At 40.4% G+C, this 17,862-nt stretch overlaps 1 protein-coding gene across 3 annotated transcripts in view; it reads right to left on the bottom strand.

Moving 5' to 3' along the window:
* The window catches only part of NMI (N-myc and STAT interactor), an 18,218-nt gene continuing 356 nt past the window's right edge, over nucleotides 1-17,862 (bottom strand). The window contains exons 2-10 of one of the 3 annotated variants that reach the window (XM_042446139.1): nucleotides 13,231-13,314; nucleotides 12,918-12,992; nucleotides 12,621-12,779; nucleotides 8,612-8,728; nucleotides 6,779-6,941; nucleotides 5,331-5,437; nucleotides 2,923-3,109; nucleotides 2,303-2,409; nucleotides 1-749 (exon numbers count right to left, since the gene is read on the bottom strand). In XM_042446139.1, the coding sequence (XP_042302073.1) occupies nucleotides 549-749; nucleotides 2,303-2,409; nucleotides 2,923-3,109; nucleotides 5,331-5,437; nucleotides 6,779-6,941; nucleotides 8,612-8,728; nucleotides 12,621-12,779; nucleotides 12,918-12,992; nucleotides 13,231-13,311 (1,197 nt within the window). In that variant the 5' untranslated portion in view covers nucleotides 13,312-13,314 and the 3' untranslated portion in view covers nucleotides 1-548. The remainder of the gene's footprint in view (nucleotides 750-2,302; nucleotides 2,410-2,922; nucleotides 3,110-5,330; nucleotides 5,438-6,778; nucleotides 6,942-8,611; nucleotides 8,729-12,620; nucleotides 12,780-12,917; nucleotides 12,993-13,230; nucleotides 13,315-17,862) is intronic. The other 2 variants (XM_042446140.1, XM_042446141.1) reach the window with 2 other exon arrangements.

Here is a 17,862-nt window from a genome sequence, read left to right as displayed (position 1 = left end):
TTGCAGATCAAAAAAGTAACTTTATTCTTTGATACTGCCAGCCCACAGAGTATTCACATCAAAACTGATATAACTGAGCTTCTTGTACAGTAGTAAAGTGCAAAAATGTAATTGAGCTGCTTGTACAGTAGTTTGTGTAGGTAAACACCTGGGCTCCAATCTATGTAAAAGTACATAATAACTAGATTACATTATATTATCTTAAGTCTAGTGATATCTAGAGTAGACCCCAAAAATCTATGGAACTTATACTAAACATGACTAATTTTTTTTCTCACTGATTCAATGGACTTAGGCTGCAGTCCTGCGGACACTTGCTTACTTGCTTGAGAGGAAGCCCCATTTAATACAGTTGGGCTGTCATCCGAGTATTGAACCTTCAGTCCTTAACTGATGAGAACTATGGGTATTTATTCAACATAATCTTCTACCAGAAATCCATTAGTCACACTATCCAGAGTAATTTTTTTAAAGTTACTGTAACATTCTATGAAGCCCTTCACAAAATGGGGAAATAAGCCATAATATTCAACTTCATCATCAGTTTGTCATATAACATCATCTGCATAATTCTCAAAATAAGCAATTTGGTTTCCTTTTGAAGCATATTTGATGCTTTCAACTTCCCCACCACCATTACTAGCTTTCTGAAAGTGGATCACAATCAAGTCTTCCACACTCTCTTCATCTTCGCCTTCAACCTTGATCCCTGTTAATAAGATTGTCTTCTTGGAAATCCCAGAAAATATCTGGAACAAAGAACATATCATACATTACAGCACAGGGTTCTCAGTGTTTTTAAGGAATGCTTGAATCAGCAGGTCAAAAATGCTGGTATTAGGAAAGTATTAAGAAAGATAACCTTGTTGAACTTTATAAATTCCTGTTTATGAATCTGTATTTTAAGGGGCAAACTGGAGGGCAGCCTTAGATGAGCACTTAGTTAATACACTTTTTTTTTAGAAATATAAAGAATAACTACAGGAGTTCTGATAATTATCACAACAGTGTAACTGAATCAGGGATAATTTAGTAAACTGACAATTATGTAAATTCCATTGATTCAATGGATCTACTCTAGTTGGAAATGAACATTAGGATACAGGTTTTAATCCCTTTTCCCATGCTTTGGTCCCGATTAAAATTACCTCATGAAGCTATCTGCATTGGGAAGACAGTTCCCATTGGTGTCAAAGGCCCTTTCTCCTTCTGAACCCCATGTGCCTAATTTTCAAAATAAGCAGTTTAGCACTCTGTAGGGTTGTCAATGAAACAAAAAAGCCATCCTATTATCATCTCTTAGAGGCAGTGGCTGCTTGATACAGTGACTACTTGAAAAGTCAGCAACTCAAATGCTGTAAGGGAAATTCAAGTCAGGTCAATGAGCAAAATCACAAGAGCAGGATTATGCCCAGTGATTCTTAGCTGAATGGATTTTGACTTTATTATATACCACTTGATGCTGAGCTTTTAAATCCTACCATTTTCCTATAGAACAGACATGGAAATAGCATGGCCCTCCAAATGCTGTTGGGCTGCAACATAGGTCTGAAACATAGGCCTGTTACAGACTGCCAAAATAAAGCTGCTTCGGGTCTCTTTGGAGGTATGCTATTTAAATGATGCATGGGTCCTAAGAATCTGGAAGCTGCACCAAAGCTGCACTCCAGTGCTCAGGAATGGAGTGTGGCTTTGGCGTGACCTCCGGACTCTTAGGACCCATGCATCATTTAAATAGCATACCTCCAAAGAGACTCGAAGCAGCTTTATTTTGGCAGTCTGTAACAGGCCATAGTGCAGAAATAATCAGGTCTGAGACTGCTTTAACTCCCCTGGCTCAATGCTAGGGAATCCTGGGAATTGTAGTCTGTTGTGGCACCAGAGCTCTCTGACAGGAAGGCAAAATGTCTCCACAAAACTACAGTTCCCAGAATTCCCTAGCACTGAGCCAGGGTAACTAAAGTGTCTCAAACTGGATTATTTCTCCAGGATGTTTTGGACCATACTTAACTGTAAGAAATTCTAGGAATTACAGTCCAACATCATCTGGACGGCTTCATGGCTTCTCCTAGTCTACAGATACTTCTAGTCTTTAGGACTCATTACAGGAAATCCTTTGTCATCTGTAAAGGTAGGGGGATAACAAGTCAGTTTAAATTAAGCTGACAATTTATCACACTTACTGATTTAGGTCTGGTTAAGACTGTACTCAGGGCATGACAACAGTGCTTGACTGAGGGTCTGAATTAGACTGTTATCTCCAGTTAGCCCATCATGTGGTTCGGTCTGGTCTAGTTTTTACCTGAAATTGTTCCAGATGACTCTGTGTGACAGGGGAAACCAAGAATGAAAGAGTCCAACCACTTGTATGGAAAGAGTATGGCCCAAACCATGCAATATCATTAGCATCTAGAATAAAAATAGAAGAATACAGTACTGAGAAATAAACCTTATTCAAGGATAAGGAATGCTTGTTCTAAGACAATAAAAGTGAAACCTAGAGATGTCTAGATAACTGACTCAGAAGTAAACCTCCCTGAGTTCAGTGGTGTGCCACTACTAAGCAACTGTGTAAGTCTGCTGCTTTAACATCAGTCAATGACTTTTCCCAAGTATGACCCACAATGCAGATTGCAATGTAAGCATCTTTACCAAAGTGAAACTTTCTTCAGGGACACAGTATCACTCTGGTCCTTTCCTATTGCTGGTACCTGAATGGGCACAAGTCATCCAGTTGGCCCACAAGTCCTCAACTGAGATCAGAATCTGGACTGGAACTGATTTAAGTTTCCTCAAAACTATTTAAAGTCAAAACACCAAATTATAACCTACCACAAAATCAAAAGAACAATGTTACTATACTAGCAATGCAGTCCAAAGAAGAGCCTACAAAGTTAGCTACCCAAATGCTTCTGAAATTACCTAGAGGTTCAGCAAATGTAATGAGAGCCATCTGGGACCGTGAGTCATAGGCCACCTTTTGTACTCCTCCACCCAATTTAGTTTGGCAAAAATGCAATTCCAACTTGTCTCGCATCCACTCCTCAGGGATGTTTAGGTCTGGGATGTTAGAAACGTGAAGGTTTCTTTGAGAGATCTTAGAATGGAGCTGGAAATACAATAAAAAAATTATACGCATGAAATAAATACCAGCTGTTAATATAACAGCTAAAATCAAAACATGCCTTGGCCATAGCATAAGTTTTCACCATATTCCCATCATCTCTACAATGGATAGCAAAAAAGCTACAGCAAGAAACCTCATAAACAAGCGTTATTGTGAATATCAGAGATTACTGTATTTTCTGGCGTATAAGACTACTTTTTAACCCAGGAAAATATTCTCAAAAGTCGGGGGCCGTCTTATATGCCGGGTGTCATCTTATAGGGCAGGTGCTGAAACTTCTGAGCCAGACTGGAGAATCTGAGGTTGCCGCATATGGTGGGGGGAGCTCAAAAACGGCCGGGGCCACATCGTATTCAACCATCGTATGAACGCAGCTACCGCTCTGATAGTCTTGGAGACAGGGAGGGCTGGGCAGGCAGGGAGAGCTGAACAATCCAAGCAGGCTTTGTATACAACAAGGGTTACTGCTAAGTACCTACATGTCATTTGAATTAAAATTACCATATTGAGATCAAATCTGATGTTTTTTTAATTTTTATTTGATGTGCATTGGAAGAGCGGTAGTCTTATACGGTGAGTATATCCCAAACTCTATATCTTAACTGGAAAAGTTGGGGGTCGTCTTATACGCCCAGTCGTCTTATATGCCGGAAAATACGGTAAATAATTTTTCATATTTCAAGGTAAGATGATTGGGAGAGCATGGACTGAAGTGTTACAAAGGATAGGCAGACTTTAAAAGAATAACAATGGCTGCTGTGTCTAACGTAGCTTATGGCATGTGGATTCCTCCAATCACAGGAAAGATTTTCACACTAGAACCACTCCCATCTAGAATTATATGATGGTATGGAAATCAGCAATGTGCTGAGCTGCGTTATATGATGTGCCAACAGGTATGAACAAGCAGCGTTCACAATGATCTCATCAAGCATTCAAGTTACCTTTTAGACTATGAATCCCAGTATCCCCTACCAGTGACTACACTAACTGGTGAAAGATGGGAGCGGTAATCCAAAGTAGTACAGTTTCCAAGTTCTGGATCAGATAATATGTGGCCAGCTCTTTGTCCATAAAACAGTCTACAGAAAACCTCAGACTGAGCTAAAATTAGAACGTTAGAATGTCAGTGAATTATCTGGCTATTATCTGAACATTATGCACAAAATATTTTACCACCTTCATTAGGTAAAACAGGCTAAAGAAAAAGAGGGGAAACCCTAATTTTACTTGAATGTAACTCCCTACAGGTATGCAGGGGTAGCTGTGTTGGCCATTTTGTAAATTCAAAAAAAAAATCCACCAAACAGTGATATCTTTATTGGCCAACCAAAAAGCACAATGTACTTGTTGCAAGCTTTCAAAGCTCCACTGGTTTTTTTTTTATCAGGCAAGATGTTACATACCAAACAGGAGAAAAATCAGAGATGTTAGTAAGATGCCTTTGGCCTGTTACAGACAGCCAAAATAAAGCTGCTTTGAGTCACTTTGGAAGTATGGTGTTTCAATGATGCTTGCATCCTAAGAGTCCAGAAGCCACACCAAAGCCACGCTCCAGTCTGGAGCATGGCTTTGGTGTGACTTCTGGACTCTTAGGACGCATGCATCATTGAAACACCATACCTCCACTGTGACTTGAAGCAGCTTTATTTTGACTGTCTGTAACAGGCCTATATGTTGTAATTTCTGTCCTTAGTTAAGATGGTATGGGACCTGCTGAAGATATCCTCCCCATACCATCTTAACTAAGGACAGAAACAACAAAACGCAGGCATCTTACTAACATCTCTAATTTTAATCCTGTTTGGTATGTAACATCTTGCCTGATGAAGAAGCCAGTGGAGCTTCAAAAGCTTGCAACAAGTATAGTTGCAACAAGTGCATTTCAGCTGAACAATAACGGTATCACTGTTCGGTGGATTTCCCTATAGCTAGTTTATTTTAATTCAACTCTATTCAAGTATAGCATTAGTTCAAATGTAACTCCCTAGAGATGTCAATATCTGAGGGCAGGGCATGAAAAAGTCAAGTAAAATCCTTTTCTTCCCCTCAGCAAGATATAGGATGGCTGACCATCCTGTTAGTAAGGTGTGCATAGGATTACAGCTACTTATAAAATGACATATCCATTCACCAATACGTATACAGGATTCATACTATCTTGCTGTGTTTAAAACGTGTGCTCTCATGACCATTCATTTACCTCAAATACTACTCCTGTTTCCAGAGTAACAGGCAGAGCTTGTAGACGTATCTTCTCATTTTCCATTTGCACAGTGTGAGAATGCTTTTTAATCAATTCCTGGGCAACTGAAGAACAAAATGTAAATACATTTCCATGAGGATGGTTATAAAAACTCACAAGTCATGAGATTATATAATCAAAAACTGTGAGGAATGAACTCACACAATGCCACAACCTGTGACATTTCTGTATACCAAGTCTCATGTGTACTTCCTTATTTCCACAAGTAAGCCAGTGTGGTGCAGTGGTTTGTGTTTTGGACTAGCACACTCAGAGACCAAGGTTCGAATCCCCACTCTGCCATGGAAATCCACTGAATGACACAATCAACACATTTTCAGTTCGCCCTAAAATTTGGGAGATTCCATTCCAGAAGTGGAATTCATGTGGCCCTCCAGTTGTTGTTTGAACAGCTACTCTCAGCATTCCCCCATTTGCTATGTATGGCTATAGCTTTTGAGAACTGCAGTTACCCTGTTTTAGTCTATTAGTTCTATGGGTCATCTGATGCCCTTTTCCTGGTTCCAATTAATGTATTAGCCACAACACTGTTACCTGTATCCAGTCTTGTCAATAAAAATGAAACAGCTACACCAGGTAGCTGATCTGGCGTACTATTAGAAAATTAAATAGCATGTTATTTAATTCACTATGGCGCGTTACAGACGCGCACAAAGTACATGCTCCGTGCATACTAGCGTTGCACAAGAGCGTGCTAGGGTTAGGAAGCGGTATCACTTCCACACGCCCCTAACACTAGCACACGCGGAGCGCACACAAAATGGCAGCGCCCATTCCACACAGGGGGCTGCCATTGCTACGTCACAACCGCGCCACCTCCAAACAGGGCGGCGCGGAAGTGATGTAGTGGGGCTGCGTGAGGGCGCCTGGGGTGCCCTTTCTGCGGCCCCGGAAGGAGCTCCGTTTCGGAGCTCCTTCCACCTTTGCGTCCCTGGGCGCAGCTTTTACATGGCTGCACCAGTGACAAAGCAGAAAGGGGCCAAGCGGCCCCTTTCTAATCCTCCCCGCCGACACCGGGTGTCCTGGGGGTTTAAAGCCCCAAAGACACCCCTTTCTAGGCCACGGGGAAGCGGCCTTTTGCCACTTCCCCGCAGCTTGGAAAGCAGCAGATCAGGGCCTCAGAGGCTGCCGCTGTGGCAGCTGAGGCCCCGATCTGGTGGGGAAAGGGCCAGTTACAGGCATGCCCCAAACATGCGGTCTGTAACCAGCCTATATTTATAAAGAGTCATGAGGGTACCACCTGGTTAACATAAATTCACAAAGTCTCTGACTGTTAAAATACAAATTGGTTCTAAGCTGTTCGTACCAGAAGCAAGCAACCACTTTAGACTTAAACCTTCTTGCTTAAAAATGGACATTCATATATGTGAACAGACACTCCATACCACTTTCTTGTTCAAATGTGATGAGAGCTTCTCCTTGGTTCAGCCTGAATGGGATTTTTGGAGTTATATGAAAAAGGCAGGATATGTTCATACAGTCATCTTCATTCTCGATGTTTTCCAGATGTGTACACTTCATTTTTTTCTCTGGTATGTCTCGTTTAAGCTGGTATTTTTAAAAGCGAAACAAAAGAAAACATATAAACAGATTTTGAGAATAAAAACAATAATTCAAATTCTTTACCTGTTGGATGGAAGGTTAAAAGGGAATAGAGACCCCAAAGTTTTTACTTGTTTGTTCTTAAGCCTCAGAGCTTATGGGTCAGCATGTCAGCAATTTTTTTGCTTAGACAGAAGATAGGATAAAGTGGCTACAAGCACGATACTCCATGGTATAACACCATGGTAGGTTTATTATTGCTGCCTTGGATCCCATTTAGTGAGACTTTTAGCCTTTTCCATCAGAGAGCTCTGTTGCCACAGTAAACTACTATTCCTGGGATTCCCTATCAATGAGCCAGGGCAGTTAAATCTGTCTCAAAGTGGATTATTTCTGCAGTGTGGTTTGTACTTGAGATGTACTGTGCAAAACTGATAGTTTGTACAAAGTGCTAGCTTCATAAATATTCTCTCTAAGTGTCATTTATAAGTTGCATCCCACCTCTTCCTCAAGGAGCTCAGAATGGCATTTTAACCTGGCAACAATTCTAAATACAGATAGTTATGTTAGTATTTTTCTCAAGGCAATTGTACACTACACTGGCTGGGCTGTCACTGAGCTTTATGTCTGAGTCAGGATTAAACCTGGCTTTGTCACATGTAAACCCAACATGCACTAGGCTGTGAGTTTCTAGGGGAAGCCCATAAGAAAGACATGAGACTTTAGTAGGGTATAATAGCATGAGGAAACAGGATACTAGGCTGCACAGGCCACTAGAACTCCTCTTATATTCACTGGTCAGACTAGCATTATTAAAAAGTTGGAAGTAATTCCCACTGTTAGGTTAATATTAATTTAATTCAACAGCGGTTACTCTGGGTTCTTGATTTCATTAGCCAACCCAGATGTCAAATGACACTGTGGCCTTCTGACAATACCACAGCAGCAAACTGGCAAAACAGAAATTCAATCACCTTTTGTTGCTAGCAGAGTGTTCCCTGGTTCTGAGTATAACACTCTAACGATAGACCCCTAAAACTTCCTATGGGGTTAAACAGACCGCCCCTGAGAAAGCTGGGTCCGCAGCAACCACACGCCACAGCCCCAAATGGCTTTTTGCTGGCACAAAAGGAAGTGGCAAATTGCCACTCCTTTTTCAGCCAGCAAAATGCTGGCTTTTCCGGTGTCACCAGGGCTTTGCAGTGCTCCTATAGCATGTAAACGGTGTGCTACCATAATGCCACAAAGCCGGCACACATACACGTGGGCAGGTGGCGTGACCCTGGCTTAGGGGCGGCATTGGAGCATGCAGTGTCTATGCTCTGATGCCTCCCTGAAGCCAGACAAAGGGGGAATGTGTTTCGGCCCTAGGTAACCGTAAATGTAATCAAGTTTTTAAGGTGCAGGAAGCTTCAAATACACAGGAAGAAGGAGGGGCATGACAATTGTTTTCTAGTCCAAAAGTGCTACATTTTGTCCAGTTATTCAGGAACTTTTAAAAGCTGCATATTTTAGGTTATGTCTTATGCATCATGCTAATATGCATCCCAATATATCAGCTGACTTCTTATGCTTCAAGCAATCTATGTCTATCATCATCTCACCAAAATCCCTACCATCTTATCACAATGAATAAAGTTATATCCTTTTCAAGCTTCATTGATAAAACACATTACCTGAAAGCTCTGTGCAAACTCTCCACACTTAGCATTCTTTGCTTCACATTTGGCTTTAAGAGCCTGAATCTCCCTTCTCAGCAGATCGTTTTGCTCATTTATACCAGAAAGCGTCCTCTGCAAAATAAGACAGAAGACATAAATATATATATTTAATCATATGCGCCTTCTTTTTGTGCACAGGAAAACAGCAATCAATATTTTATTTTAATCTTTTAAAAATTTAAAATAAATTTTATTTTTAAAAAAACCTCCCCAAATCCTGGAATTTCTCAGAACCAGAACTATGGCAATAAAACTGTATCAATAAAATACAATGTAAACAAAACACTCTAAATGAGAATGCTCCTGTCTTTCTAATTTGGGGGCCAGGAAAAGGCTAAGAGTGCATCCAGACTGATTAAAAAGATCAGAAAATCCCAGATTATTCCCTGTTCTTTCCAATTTTATTTTCGAGATCCATACATCTTTTATCCCAGATTACTTTCTGTCAGCTTCCTGTACAATCACAGATTTTTTTTTAATACCAGTTAAAAAACCCAGGTCGATTTATTTTAACCCAGTGTAGAATCAGAAAGAACAGGAACAAAATCAGGGACTTTTTAATCAGCCTGGATGCACCCTAACAGGTTGCCACTTACCCTTGAAAACTGGAAAAATATGGCTATAAACCATGCCAGATTAGTGCCCTCAGGAGAGGCTGGAATTAAAACTTAGGTACACTGGTATAGTGGGTTGACCACTGGACTAAAATTCTGGAGACCAGGGTTTAAATCCAACTCAGCCATGAAAAATCACTGAACAATTAGAAAACTAAGTTTGCCTTAGGATCACATAAATCAGAAATGACTTGAAAACATATCACAACAACACAGAGATGTTAAATTCTTCCAACATCAGTGTGACTTTCTTTCTCTCAGTGACTTAGGGGCCATTCATACTACCTTTTAACCCGGTTTTGAAATCGATTCTTCCACGTGAAGTTCATATTGGGCCCGATTCTGTCACAATCCATGTCAAGGCTTGCACAAGGAAATGCCCACAAGGAATCGGGCTAAAATCCGTCTTTTCTGAAAAGACCCGGGTTCCACGAAATATGAACTTGCCCTCGATCATGATCAGGGCAAATTCAGGGAGAGATTAAGGTCAGAGGGCAGGCAGAGGTCAGAGCATTCCCTCCCCTCATCTGAGCTGAAGGAAAAAGGGGGATCTGGATGTAAAGGGTGACAGGAGGCAAAAAGGGGGTGACTGACGGGGTCAATTCAGGGCACTACAGCAAGGGAAGCCTCGGCTATCCGGCAGAGACCTTTTTCCTTTGGATTTTATTCTTTTTAATTATTTTTGGCAAAAAAATGTGCATGTTTGTAGGTAAAGATATTTAGATATGTATAGATATATAGATAGATCGTGAGCAGGAGCAAGGGTCAATTCAGGGCAGGTCAGGGCACTACAGCAAGGGAAGCCTCTGCTATCCAGCAGAGACCTTTTTCCTTTGGATTTTATTTTTTTTTTTTAATTATTTTTGGCTGTCTATGCACATATTCTTTCCTTTGGAATGACTGCTGCAACGTGAATGAATGTTACAATTCGAATGTAATGTAGCAACTTGGCAAACTGATACAGCTTTTGCTACTGTCTCTAAGGAATTCAGGGATAGCCTATTTTTTCCTTTGGAACGACTGCTGCAATGCGAATGAATGTTACAATTCGAATGTAATGCTTCTCTTTCCAATTAGGCAAATTGGCAAATAGATACAGCTTTTGCTACTGTCTCTAAGGAATTCAGGGGGAGCCTAGGGAAAGCAAAAAAAAAAAAAAAAAAAATGCATCCTTTTCTGGCATTCTGAGGTGAGGAATTAATTTTGTTGTTGTTGTTGTTATTACTACCACCTGTGTATGAGGCATTCTGGGGTGCCAAGGGAGTGGGATGCAGACTACAGAGATGGCACTAGCTTGCATTTTAGGGTTGAAAATGGGGCCAAGGGCAGATCATAACCTACAACACTGACCAAATGCCCACAACACACACACACACACACCCCAGAGGTTTTTAAATTTGACAAGTGGTGCCTGGTCCTTTAAAAAAAAGGAGGGGTGGAAAGCACACTTCTGATGCCCCTATCAGTACTGGAAACGTCACCTATGACCATCGCGGAACTTTGATTGACAGCTAGGCACCTTCACCTTAAACCCGATTTCTCCAAGAGGGCATTCATGTTAAAATGCCCCTGACTGGTAGTCAGCACTTGCTTCCAGAGAGATTCGGGAGGGAGCCCCCCTGAATTTGCCCAGTTCATTCCAGAGCAATGCCGCCAGTGTGAATAAGGCCTTAGACGTGAAGGACAGAGGCTTTGATCTAGTGGAGCTCATATGGACTGAGGCAGTTTTTGCACTTCCTCATGTTTCCTGGAACCCTCTGTGCCACTTCCAAAAGTATTCCACAATATCCCCCCCCCCCACCGCCCATGTATATCCTTGTTAAGGATCCCTTATTAAGGATCACAGGAAAATCATGGAATATCAGCTCTCTTCTGCTCTGATTTCCTTCAATAGGAATACTGGCAGAAAGCTGAATTCATGCATGGGATCTTCAGTTCCAAGCCAACAGATCAAGATACCAACTCTGAAACATTAGAGTCCTAGCTTTCATTCCTACTAGAACTGAAAGGAAGCAGTTTCTATAAATGGAGGATCCAGCTTTATTTTTAGCTTTTCGGGAAGAACATACATTTCCTATGCGAGGCAAAACTGTTTTTTCTTTAAGCAGCTTCTAAGACCAACATCTGCTGAATATTTTCTGACTGATTTCCTGAAGCTCCTCAACCCCTTGGCTTAACTTAGGCTTCAGGACATATCTCGCACTTTAGGCCCCAGGTCTGACAAGCTCTGGTTATGTCTAAGCAACCCAGTTGGTACCATTCTGTTGCTATGTTAACGTGACAGTAGTTTTTTACTTGCCACACCAATACTTTCCTATTCTTAATGGTTCCTGCGTGAAGCAGAAGCATTATCAGCATTATCTATATGGTGGGCATCATATCTGACATAACCAAAAAGTAAATGACAGTACACTGTTTTTAGATTTTGTCTTTTGCTGTACATACTCATGTATAAGTCTAGAAATTTAGGTTAAAAAAATTACCCAAAAAACTTGAGCTGACTTATCCAGAGGTCAATCAAAGTACTGTACCTTAACACTCTTTCTCCCTCTCTCTCTCTCTCTCACACACACACAACCATCCCCTGGTGAAAGGCAAGTTTAATCTGCCCTGGAAGCACCAACCTCCTCCTACTCTCTCATCCATCCAGCCTTTTGTATGAGCACAAACAGTTATGTCTGCTGGAATTTTGTAAGTTCTTTGGTATTGTTTTCTTTTACTTCATCCTTTATATCATTCATTACATGCCCCTAACTTTTACCTTTGTCTTATCCGCAGGTCATATCAACATCCATAATTTTGGCCTCAAAACCTGCCATCAACTTACACATGAAGTTGGCTTATAGTCAAGTATATACAGTATTTAATTGCTCTAGCTTTGTGAAGGAAAAGTCTGAGATTCCTACACCAACATATCACCCTGAACACATCCAATCTCTTCTGATTTTTGAAGCTAAGCAGATTTGGTTAGTACTTGAATGGAAGACCACCAAGAACACAAAGCATCTCAAAGTAGGACAAAGTATGAATCCTCTCAGAAACCCTGGAAGACCACTGTTAGTGGCAGTAGATGATCTTGGGCCAGATGGACCACTGGTTTGACTTGGTGTAAGGCAGCTTCCTATGTTACTTGCATCTCACTGAGTAAAAACTGAACCTCCAAAGCTATTCTTAATGCAAGAGGTCACTCCTGGGGCATGAGAGAGAATAAAAGAGAGTACTTCTGAGCATGGGCAAGGTACATTAAACCAATTCCCATTGAATCTCAATTTTACCCGCATTTCCCCACATCACGTCTTTTATGCTTTTTTAAAGAAATACTGGCCCATGGATATACATTCTTTCATTACCTTACAGTCCTCCTGGGTTCTCGTTATTTCCATAACTATTTTGTTTTCCCGGTCCTTAAGTTCTCTCAGTTTATCTTGATGATTCCGTCTCTTCTCATCAGCAGCAAGTTTTAAAAGAAGCATGTTAGACTTGAGATTTTCAGCTTTTGCAACATTCTCCTTGCCAATGTAAAACATATTGATGAAATTTCAGTGCTTCAAATAAAACAGTACTAGAAGTTTTTTCAAGAAGTAAACAATAAAATGCCACAAGTGGCTGATACACAGTTTATACTCCACAACATCTACTGTACTCACCTTCCATTTTTCTAGTTCTTTCTGTTTTTCAGTTGCATTTGCAGCTTGACCTGAAGTCTCACGTTCTTCCAAAATCTACGAACAGAAATTAAAAGGAAAGTCTTTTTAAAAAAGAAGTCTTCCTCTCATGCAGCATAACTCAGGTGTTTTTTCATGCTTACAAAAAAAAGTATGTGTGATATCTCTTGCCACATACAAAATATATCAACAGATAAAAACATAAGCCCACTGCAGTTCCTGTTCAATATGACAGAGGCAAAAATTAGGACAGCATGCTTTTAATGTGTTTAGCTGGAATTATATGAATACCTACAGCATTTGCCATCAGTGTTTCCAGATCTTTAGTATATCCTGTCTCTTTTACAAACGTTTCTGGAATTTCAGTTCCCTCCATACTCTACAAGAGAGAGGAAGAAATACATAAACATTATTTATTATGTAAAAGATAGCCATGTACAACATTGACTGTTTCATTGGAAATCGCATGAACGCCTGACAGAACTTCTTTTAATTGTGCTAGTTGACAAGTTTCCATTTTATTTACAAGTGTTCCTGGAATGTTATCTTTCTCCACACCCTACAAAACAAAGTTAGAGGCACATAAAAATTACACCATGTGTTAATCTTCTACTGGTTTTATTGCACCAAGGACCTTTCCTCCACAACTGGTTTATTGTGGTGTCTGAACACAAACTCTGACTTGTCTTTCCTCTGAAAGAACAGACATAAGCCATGAATCAGGTAGAGTATGCTGCTACACAGCCTTACCTGATAAATCAGAATTCCAAAGAATTCTGTCTTATATTCTGAACATGCTGTCATAAAAATCCAGTTTTCTGCAACTCTGGCAAATTCTAGTTACCAGACAGCCTAAGCAGAGGCTCTTAATTAAACCTTGCACCGACAATAATCAGACTCATTGGATGACAGTGCTATTTTTCCCACAAAGGCTTCCTATATGGACTAGCATAAAAAGTTTAACTAACTGAAACCATTACACAGAGAGATCTTGTAGCACCTTTGAGACTAACTGAAAGAAAGAAATTGGCAGCATGAGCTTTCGTAGACTTCAGACTACTTCCTCAGATGCATATGGTGGAGTGGAAGCCAGGCACATACACATATATGCCATTGGTATGTAAAGATGTCAATTCAAATTACAAATCCTTTGTGTATGGAAATGAAGTTGCAGATCCAGGTTTAACGATGGTCATTAGTGCACAAAGACACAGGAAATTGGTGTTTGTGCATGGAGATGAACTGGCAGAAACCATATAAAGTGACCTCCACTTGGGTTTATTGCCTACACAACAAATACATATTGATGCCTGTCTTATTGTTTGAAATCTCACATTCTGAATAAACTTTATTCCTCTGGTCCAGGATCCTGGCTTCTGAGGTCAACTGGTGTGTACAGTAGGTCCTTGGTATTGGCTGGGGTTTGGTTCCTAGACTTCCTGGGAATACCAAAATCCATGGATGCTCACATCCCATTATATACAATGATCTAGTAAAATGGTGTCCCTTATATAAAATGTCAAAATCATGGTTTGCTTTTTGGAGATTATATATATTCAAGCCATGGATGGTTGAATCTATGGATGCAGACTCTGTGGATACAGAGGGATAACTGTACAGAATTTTGAATGTGACCTGATCTAAGTCTAAGCTTCTTCCCCAAATAATTTGACATGAATTTCAAAATCTCTCTTTAACTCTGAAACCATTTTTAATTTTCAATGCACATGCTTGCATGTGTGTGTTCCATAGTCCTATTTCCAGAAAAATAAATATGACTAAGTACTCAACTCATGGTGAAAAAGGCATTACCTATCTAAAGTAAAACACAGCATCTTGGCATTAAACTGATTGAGGGGGAACCCAAAACTTTATTTCTATTCATATGCTTTCACTCAATATGAATCATTAAAACATAGACAGGGGGAAAATGAGGTAATTTTGTCTGATTCCTGAAGGAAATGGATATGGGTATTCCAAAGATTTTCCAAGGGTCTAACCAATCTCTTTCAAAGCATCCTTGCTAATAAGGGTTTCACAGAATCATGGAATCATAGAGTTGGCAGAGTCTAAATCAGAGGATCAGTTAAGCAAGCATTTGTTTAAAAATAAAGAATGTGAGGAAAGAAACTACAACTCCTAGAAAAAACTATTTCAATAGCAGGTATGATGGCATCATTTGTGTACATTCAAACATCATTTGATGAGCTGGATTGACTCCACTAAAATAAAACATTATTTTAAATATAGCATGCATACATTCAGAGGACCAAAGGTTAAGACCAGTGATAGAATATATTCACAATTTTTCTTCTTACAAAACGGAGACTTTATTTTTATCTTTTCAAATGTCACCAATATAAAAAATTGTACAATTTTATATGCTAATTACATTATAAATGAAGCACTGGGTGTTGCTCAAGGAGTAAAATAAGTTTAGATATGAATAAAAGCATTGCATTTATTTTAATTCCCCCACCCCCAATTTCTGTGCTTTCTTGGGATAAATGGAAGACCCATTCCCACCAGGCAACCTCAACATTTCTATGTATTTTATAAATTTAGTTGTGTTAAACTTCCATTCCACTTTCATGAACTAGGAACAGAACAAAAACAACAGAGAAAAAATATATAAAAACAGATGTAGATATTTAAAGTTCAAGTTTAAAAAACAAAACAAATACAAGAGCAGATTAAAAGCAGCAAAAAATAAATTGAAAACAGCACCTGGGAAAACTAGCAGTAAAGAAAACAAATTGCTTCAGCTAACTAAAAGCCTTCACGTGCCGCTGAAAGATTAACAGAGCAAAACCTGTTGCGGCACCAGAGCGCTCTGACAGAGAAGGCTAAATGTCTCAGAAAACTCCCAGAATTCCATAGCACTGAGCCATGGTGTCAACCTGGACTGTTTCCAAACCATAGATGTACATGTAATTACCAGACTAAGGAATGTGTGGCTTTCAAGGGGCCCACTCAAACTATAAAGTTATAGCACTGATTCCACTGTAACTGCCATGACAATATCCTATTGAATCGTGAAGTTCCTCCAATCTGCAACTGGGATGCACTGCCATCTGGCTGGGAATTCTTAATGCCAATCCCAAGATTCCACTGGATGTTGTCATGGCAGTCAAAGTGGAATCATAGCTCTATAATCTTGCTGTGTGAATGGGTCACAGATGTTGTTGGACCACATCTCCCATCCTTCCTCATTGTGCTTGTTTTCTAAATGGTATGCCTCACATTGTGGTTGCTTTGAGATGATTATTGCTGTATGTTTTTCCTAGATTAAATAATATATTGTTTAAATGGCATTGTTTAAATCTCTAAAAGAATAGGTTGCTGTTCTGTGCCTTCAAGTCATTTCCGACTTATGGCAACCTTAAGGTGAACCTATCACAGGGTTTTCTTGGCAAGATTTGCACAGAGGAGGTTTGCCATTGCCTTCCTCTGAGGCTGAGAGAGTGTGACTTCTCCAAGGTCACCCAGTGATGGCTGAGCCAGGACTCAAACCCTGGTCTCCAATGCTCAAACCACTACGCCATGCTGGCTCTCAAAATTTGTACAGGTTTAAATAAATCTGTAAAAAGGTTATGATATTTTTGGATACATAATGAGTTATCTCTATTAGTAGTGAACATATGTGATTTATAAGAATAGTCAATAATTGCATTGTTTACCAAAAGTTACATGAGTAAGTATATACGTATAGTCGGCCCTCCATACCCACGGATTTCTTTATCCATGGATTCAAGCATCTGCAGCTTCAAAGTATTTTTTAAAAAGTATAAATTCCCAATAGCAAACCTTGATTTCGCCATTTTATTTAAGGGACACCATTTTGTGATGCCATTGTATTTAATGAGACTTGAACATCCATGCATTTTGGTATCCAGGAACCAAACCAGATACCAAGGGCCCAGGCTTTCCTTGTTAAATCTCTTGGATTACATGGCTCCCAGCCCTAAGACAACAAGTACAGGTGGGACAATGCACAACCTGGCTTCCCCCTTTTTCTTATAAACTGGAAATCCCAGGGAGGGCAATCACCTGAACTCCATCACAAGTTTAAAGAGCCAGCATGTGATGCTGTGCTACAAAGCCTCAGCTACATCCATATTAGCCACACATGGTGTGGCTGCCTGAAGGGATCCACTGAGGGGTCTTCAACACACCAGGAATCCTGGCCAGCTGGATTTCCCCTCACATCCATGAACCCTGCAAGAGATGGAATACACTGCCTTCATGCACAGCCAATGCAGAGGTGGCAAAGAGAATATAGGGTGAATACAGTACTGCAAGCCTCTGAGGTGTAGTGGTTGAGCATTGGATTATGATTCTGGAGAGCAGGGTTCAAATCCCCACTGGGTGACCTTGGACAAGTCACACTCTCTCAGCCTCAGAGGGAGTCAGTGGCAACCCCCCTCTGAAGAAACCTGCCAAGAAAACCCAGTGATACAGCAACCCTAAGGTGATCCTAAGTCAGAAACGACCTAAGGCAAACCACACACACACCATTAGGAGAATGATAATGATGATGATGTAATTAACATATTAAACAGGCGGCAGCGGTTAACATCAAGTATACTTATTTTTCAAGAAGAGAATTGCTCCTTAGGTTACTTCCAGGTTTATGGTTTCTTTACTTTGGCAAATTAGCTCATTCCCCTCCCCTCTCACCAACTACAGCACCCTTAAAAAGAAAACCAAAAGCAAAAATACAACCCAGACGTTGTGGTTTCGCTTTGAACAGCCCCCAGCCTGAGCTAAAGTGCAAAGAAAAGGAGCTCCAAAGACAGAAAGAGTACACTATAATAAGGAATTGGGAGGGGGGAACCCTCTACTTTTTCACTAAGTCAGATCTCAACCCCCCCCCCCCCCTTAACCCAGGCGTCGTCCTCCCTTTCCACCTTCGGCCCAGGAGCAA

This window comes from Sceloporus undulatus, chromosome 1 (genome assembly GCF_019175285.1).
Source record: "Sceloporus undulatus isolate JIND9_A2432 ecotype Alabama chromosome 1, SceUnd_v1.1, whole genome shotgun sequence".
NCBI lineage: Eukaryota > Metazoa > Chordata > Lepidosauria > Squamata > Phrynosomatidae > Sceloporus > Sceloporus undulatus.
Note: the sequence above shows the minus strand (reverse complement) of the source record. Positions and strands in the feature narration are given on the sequence as shown.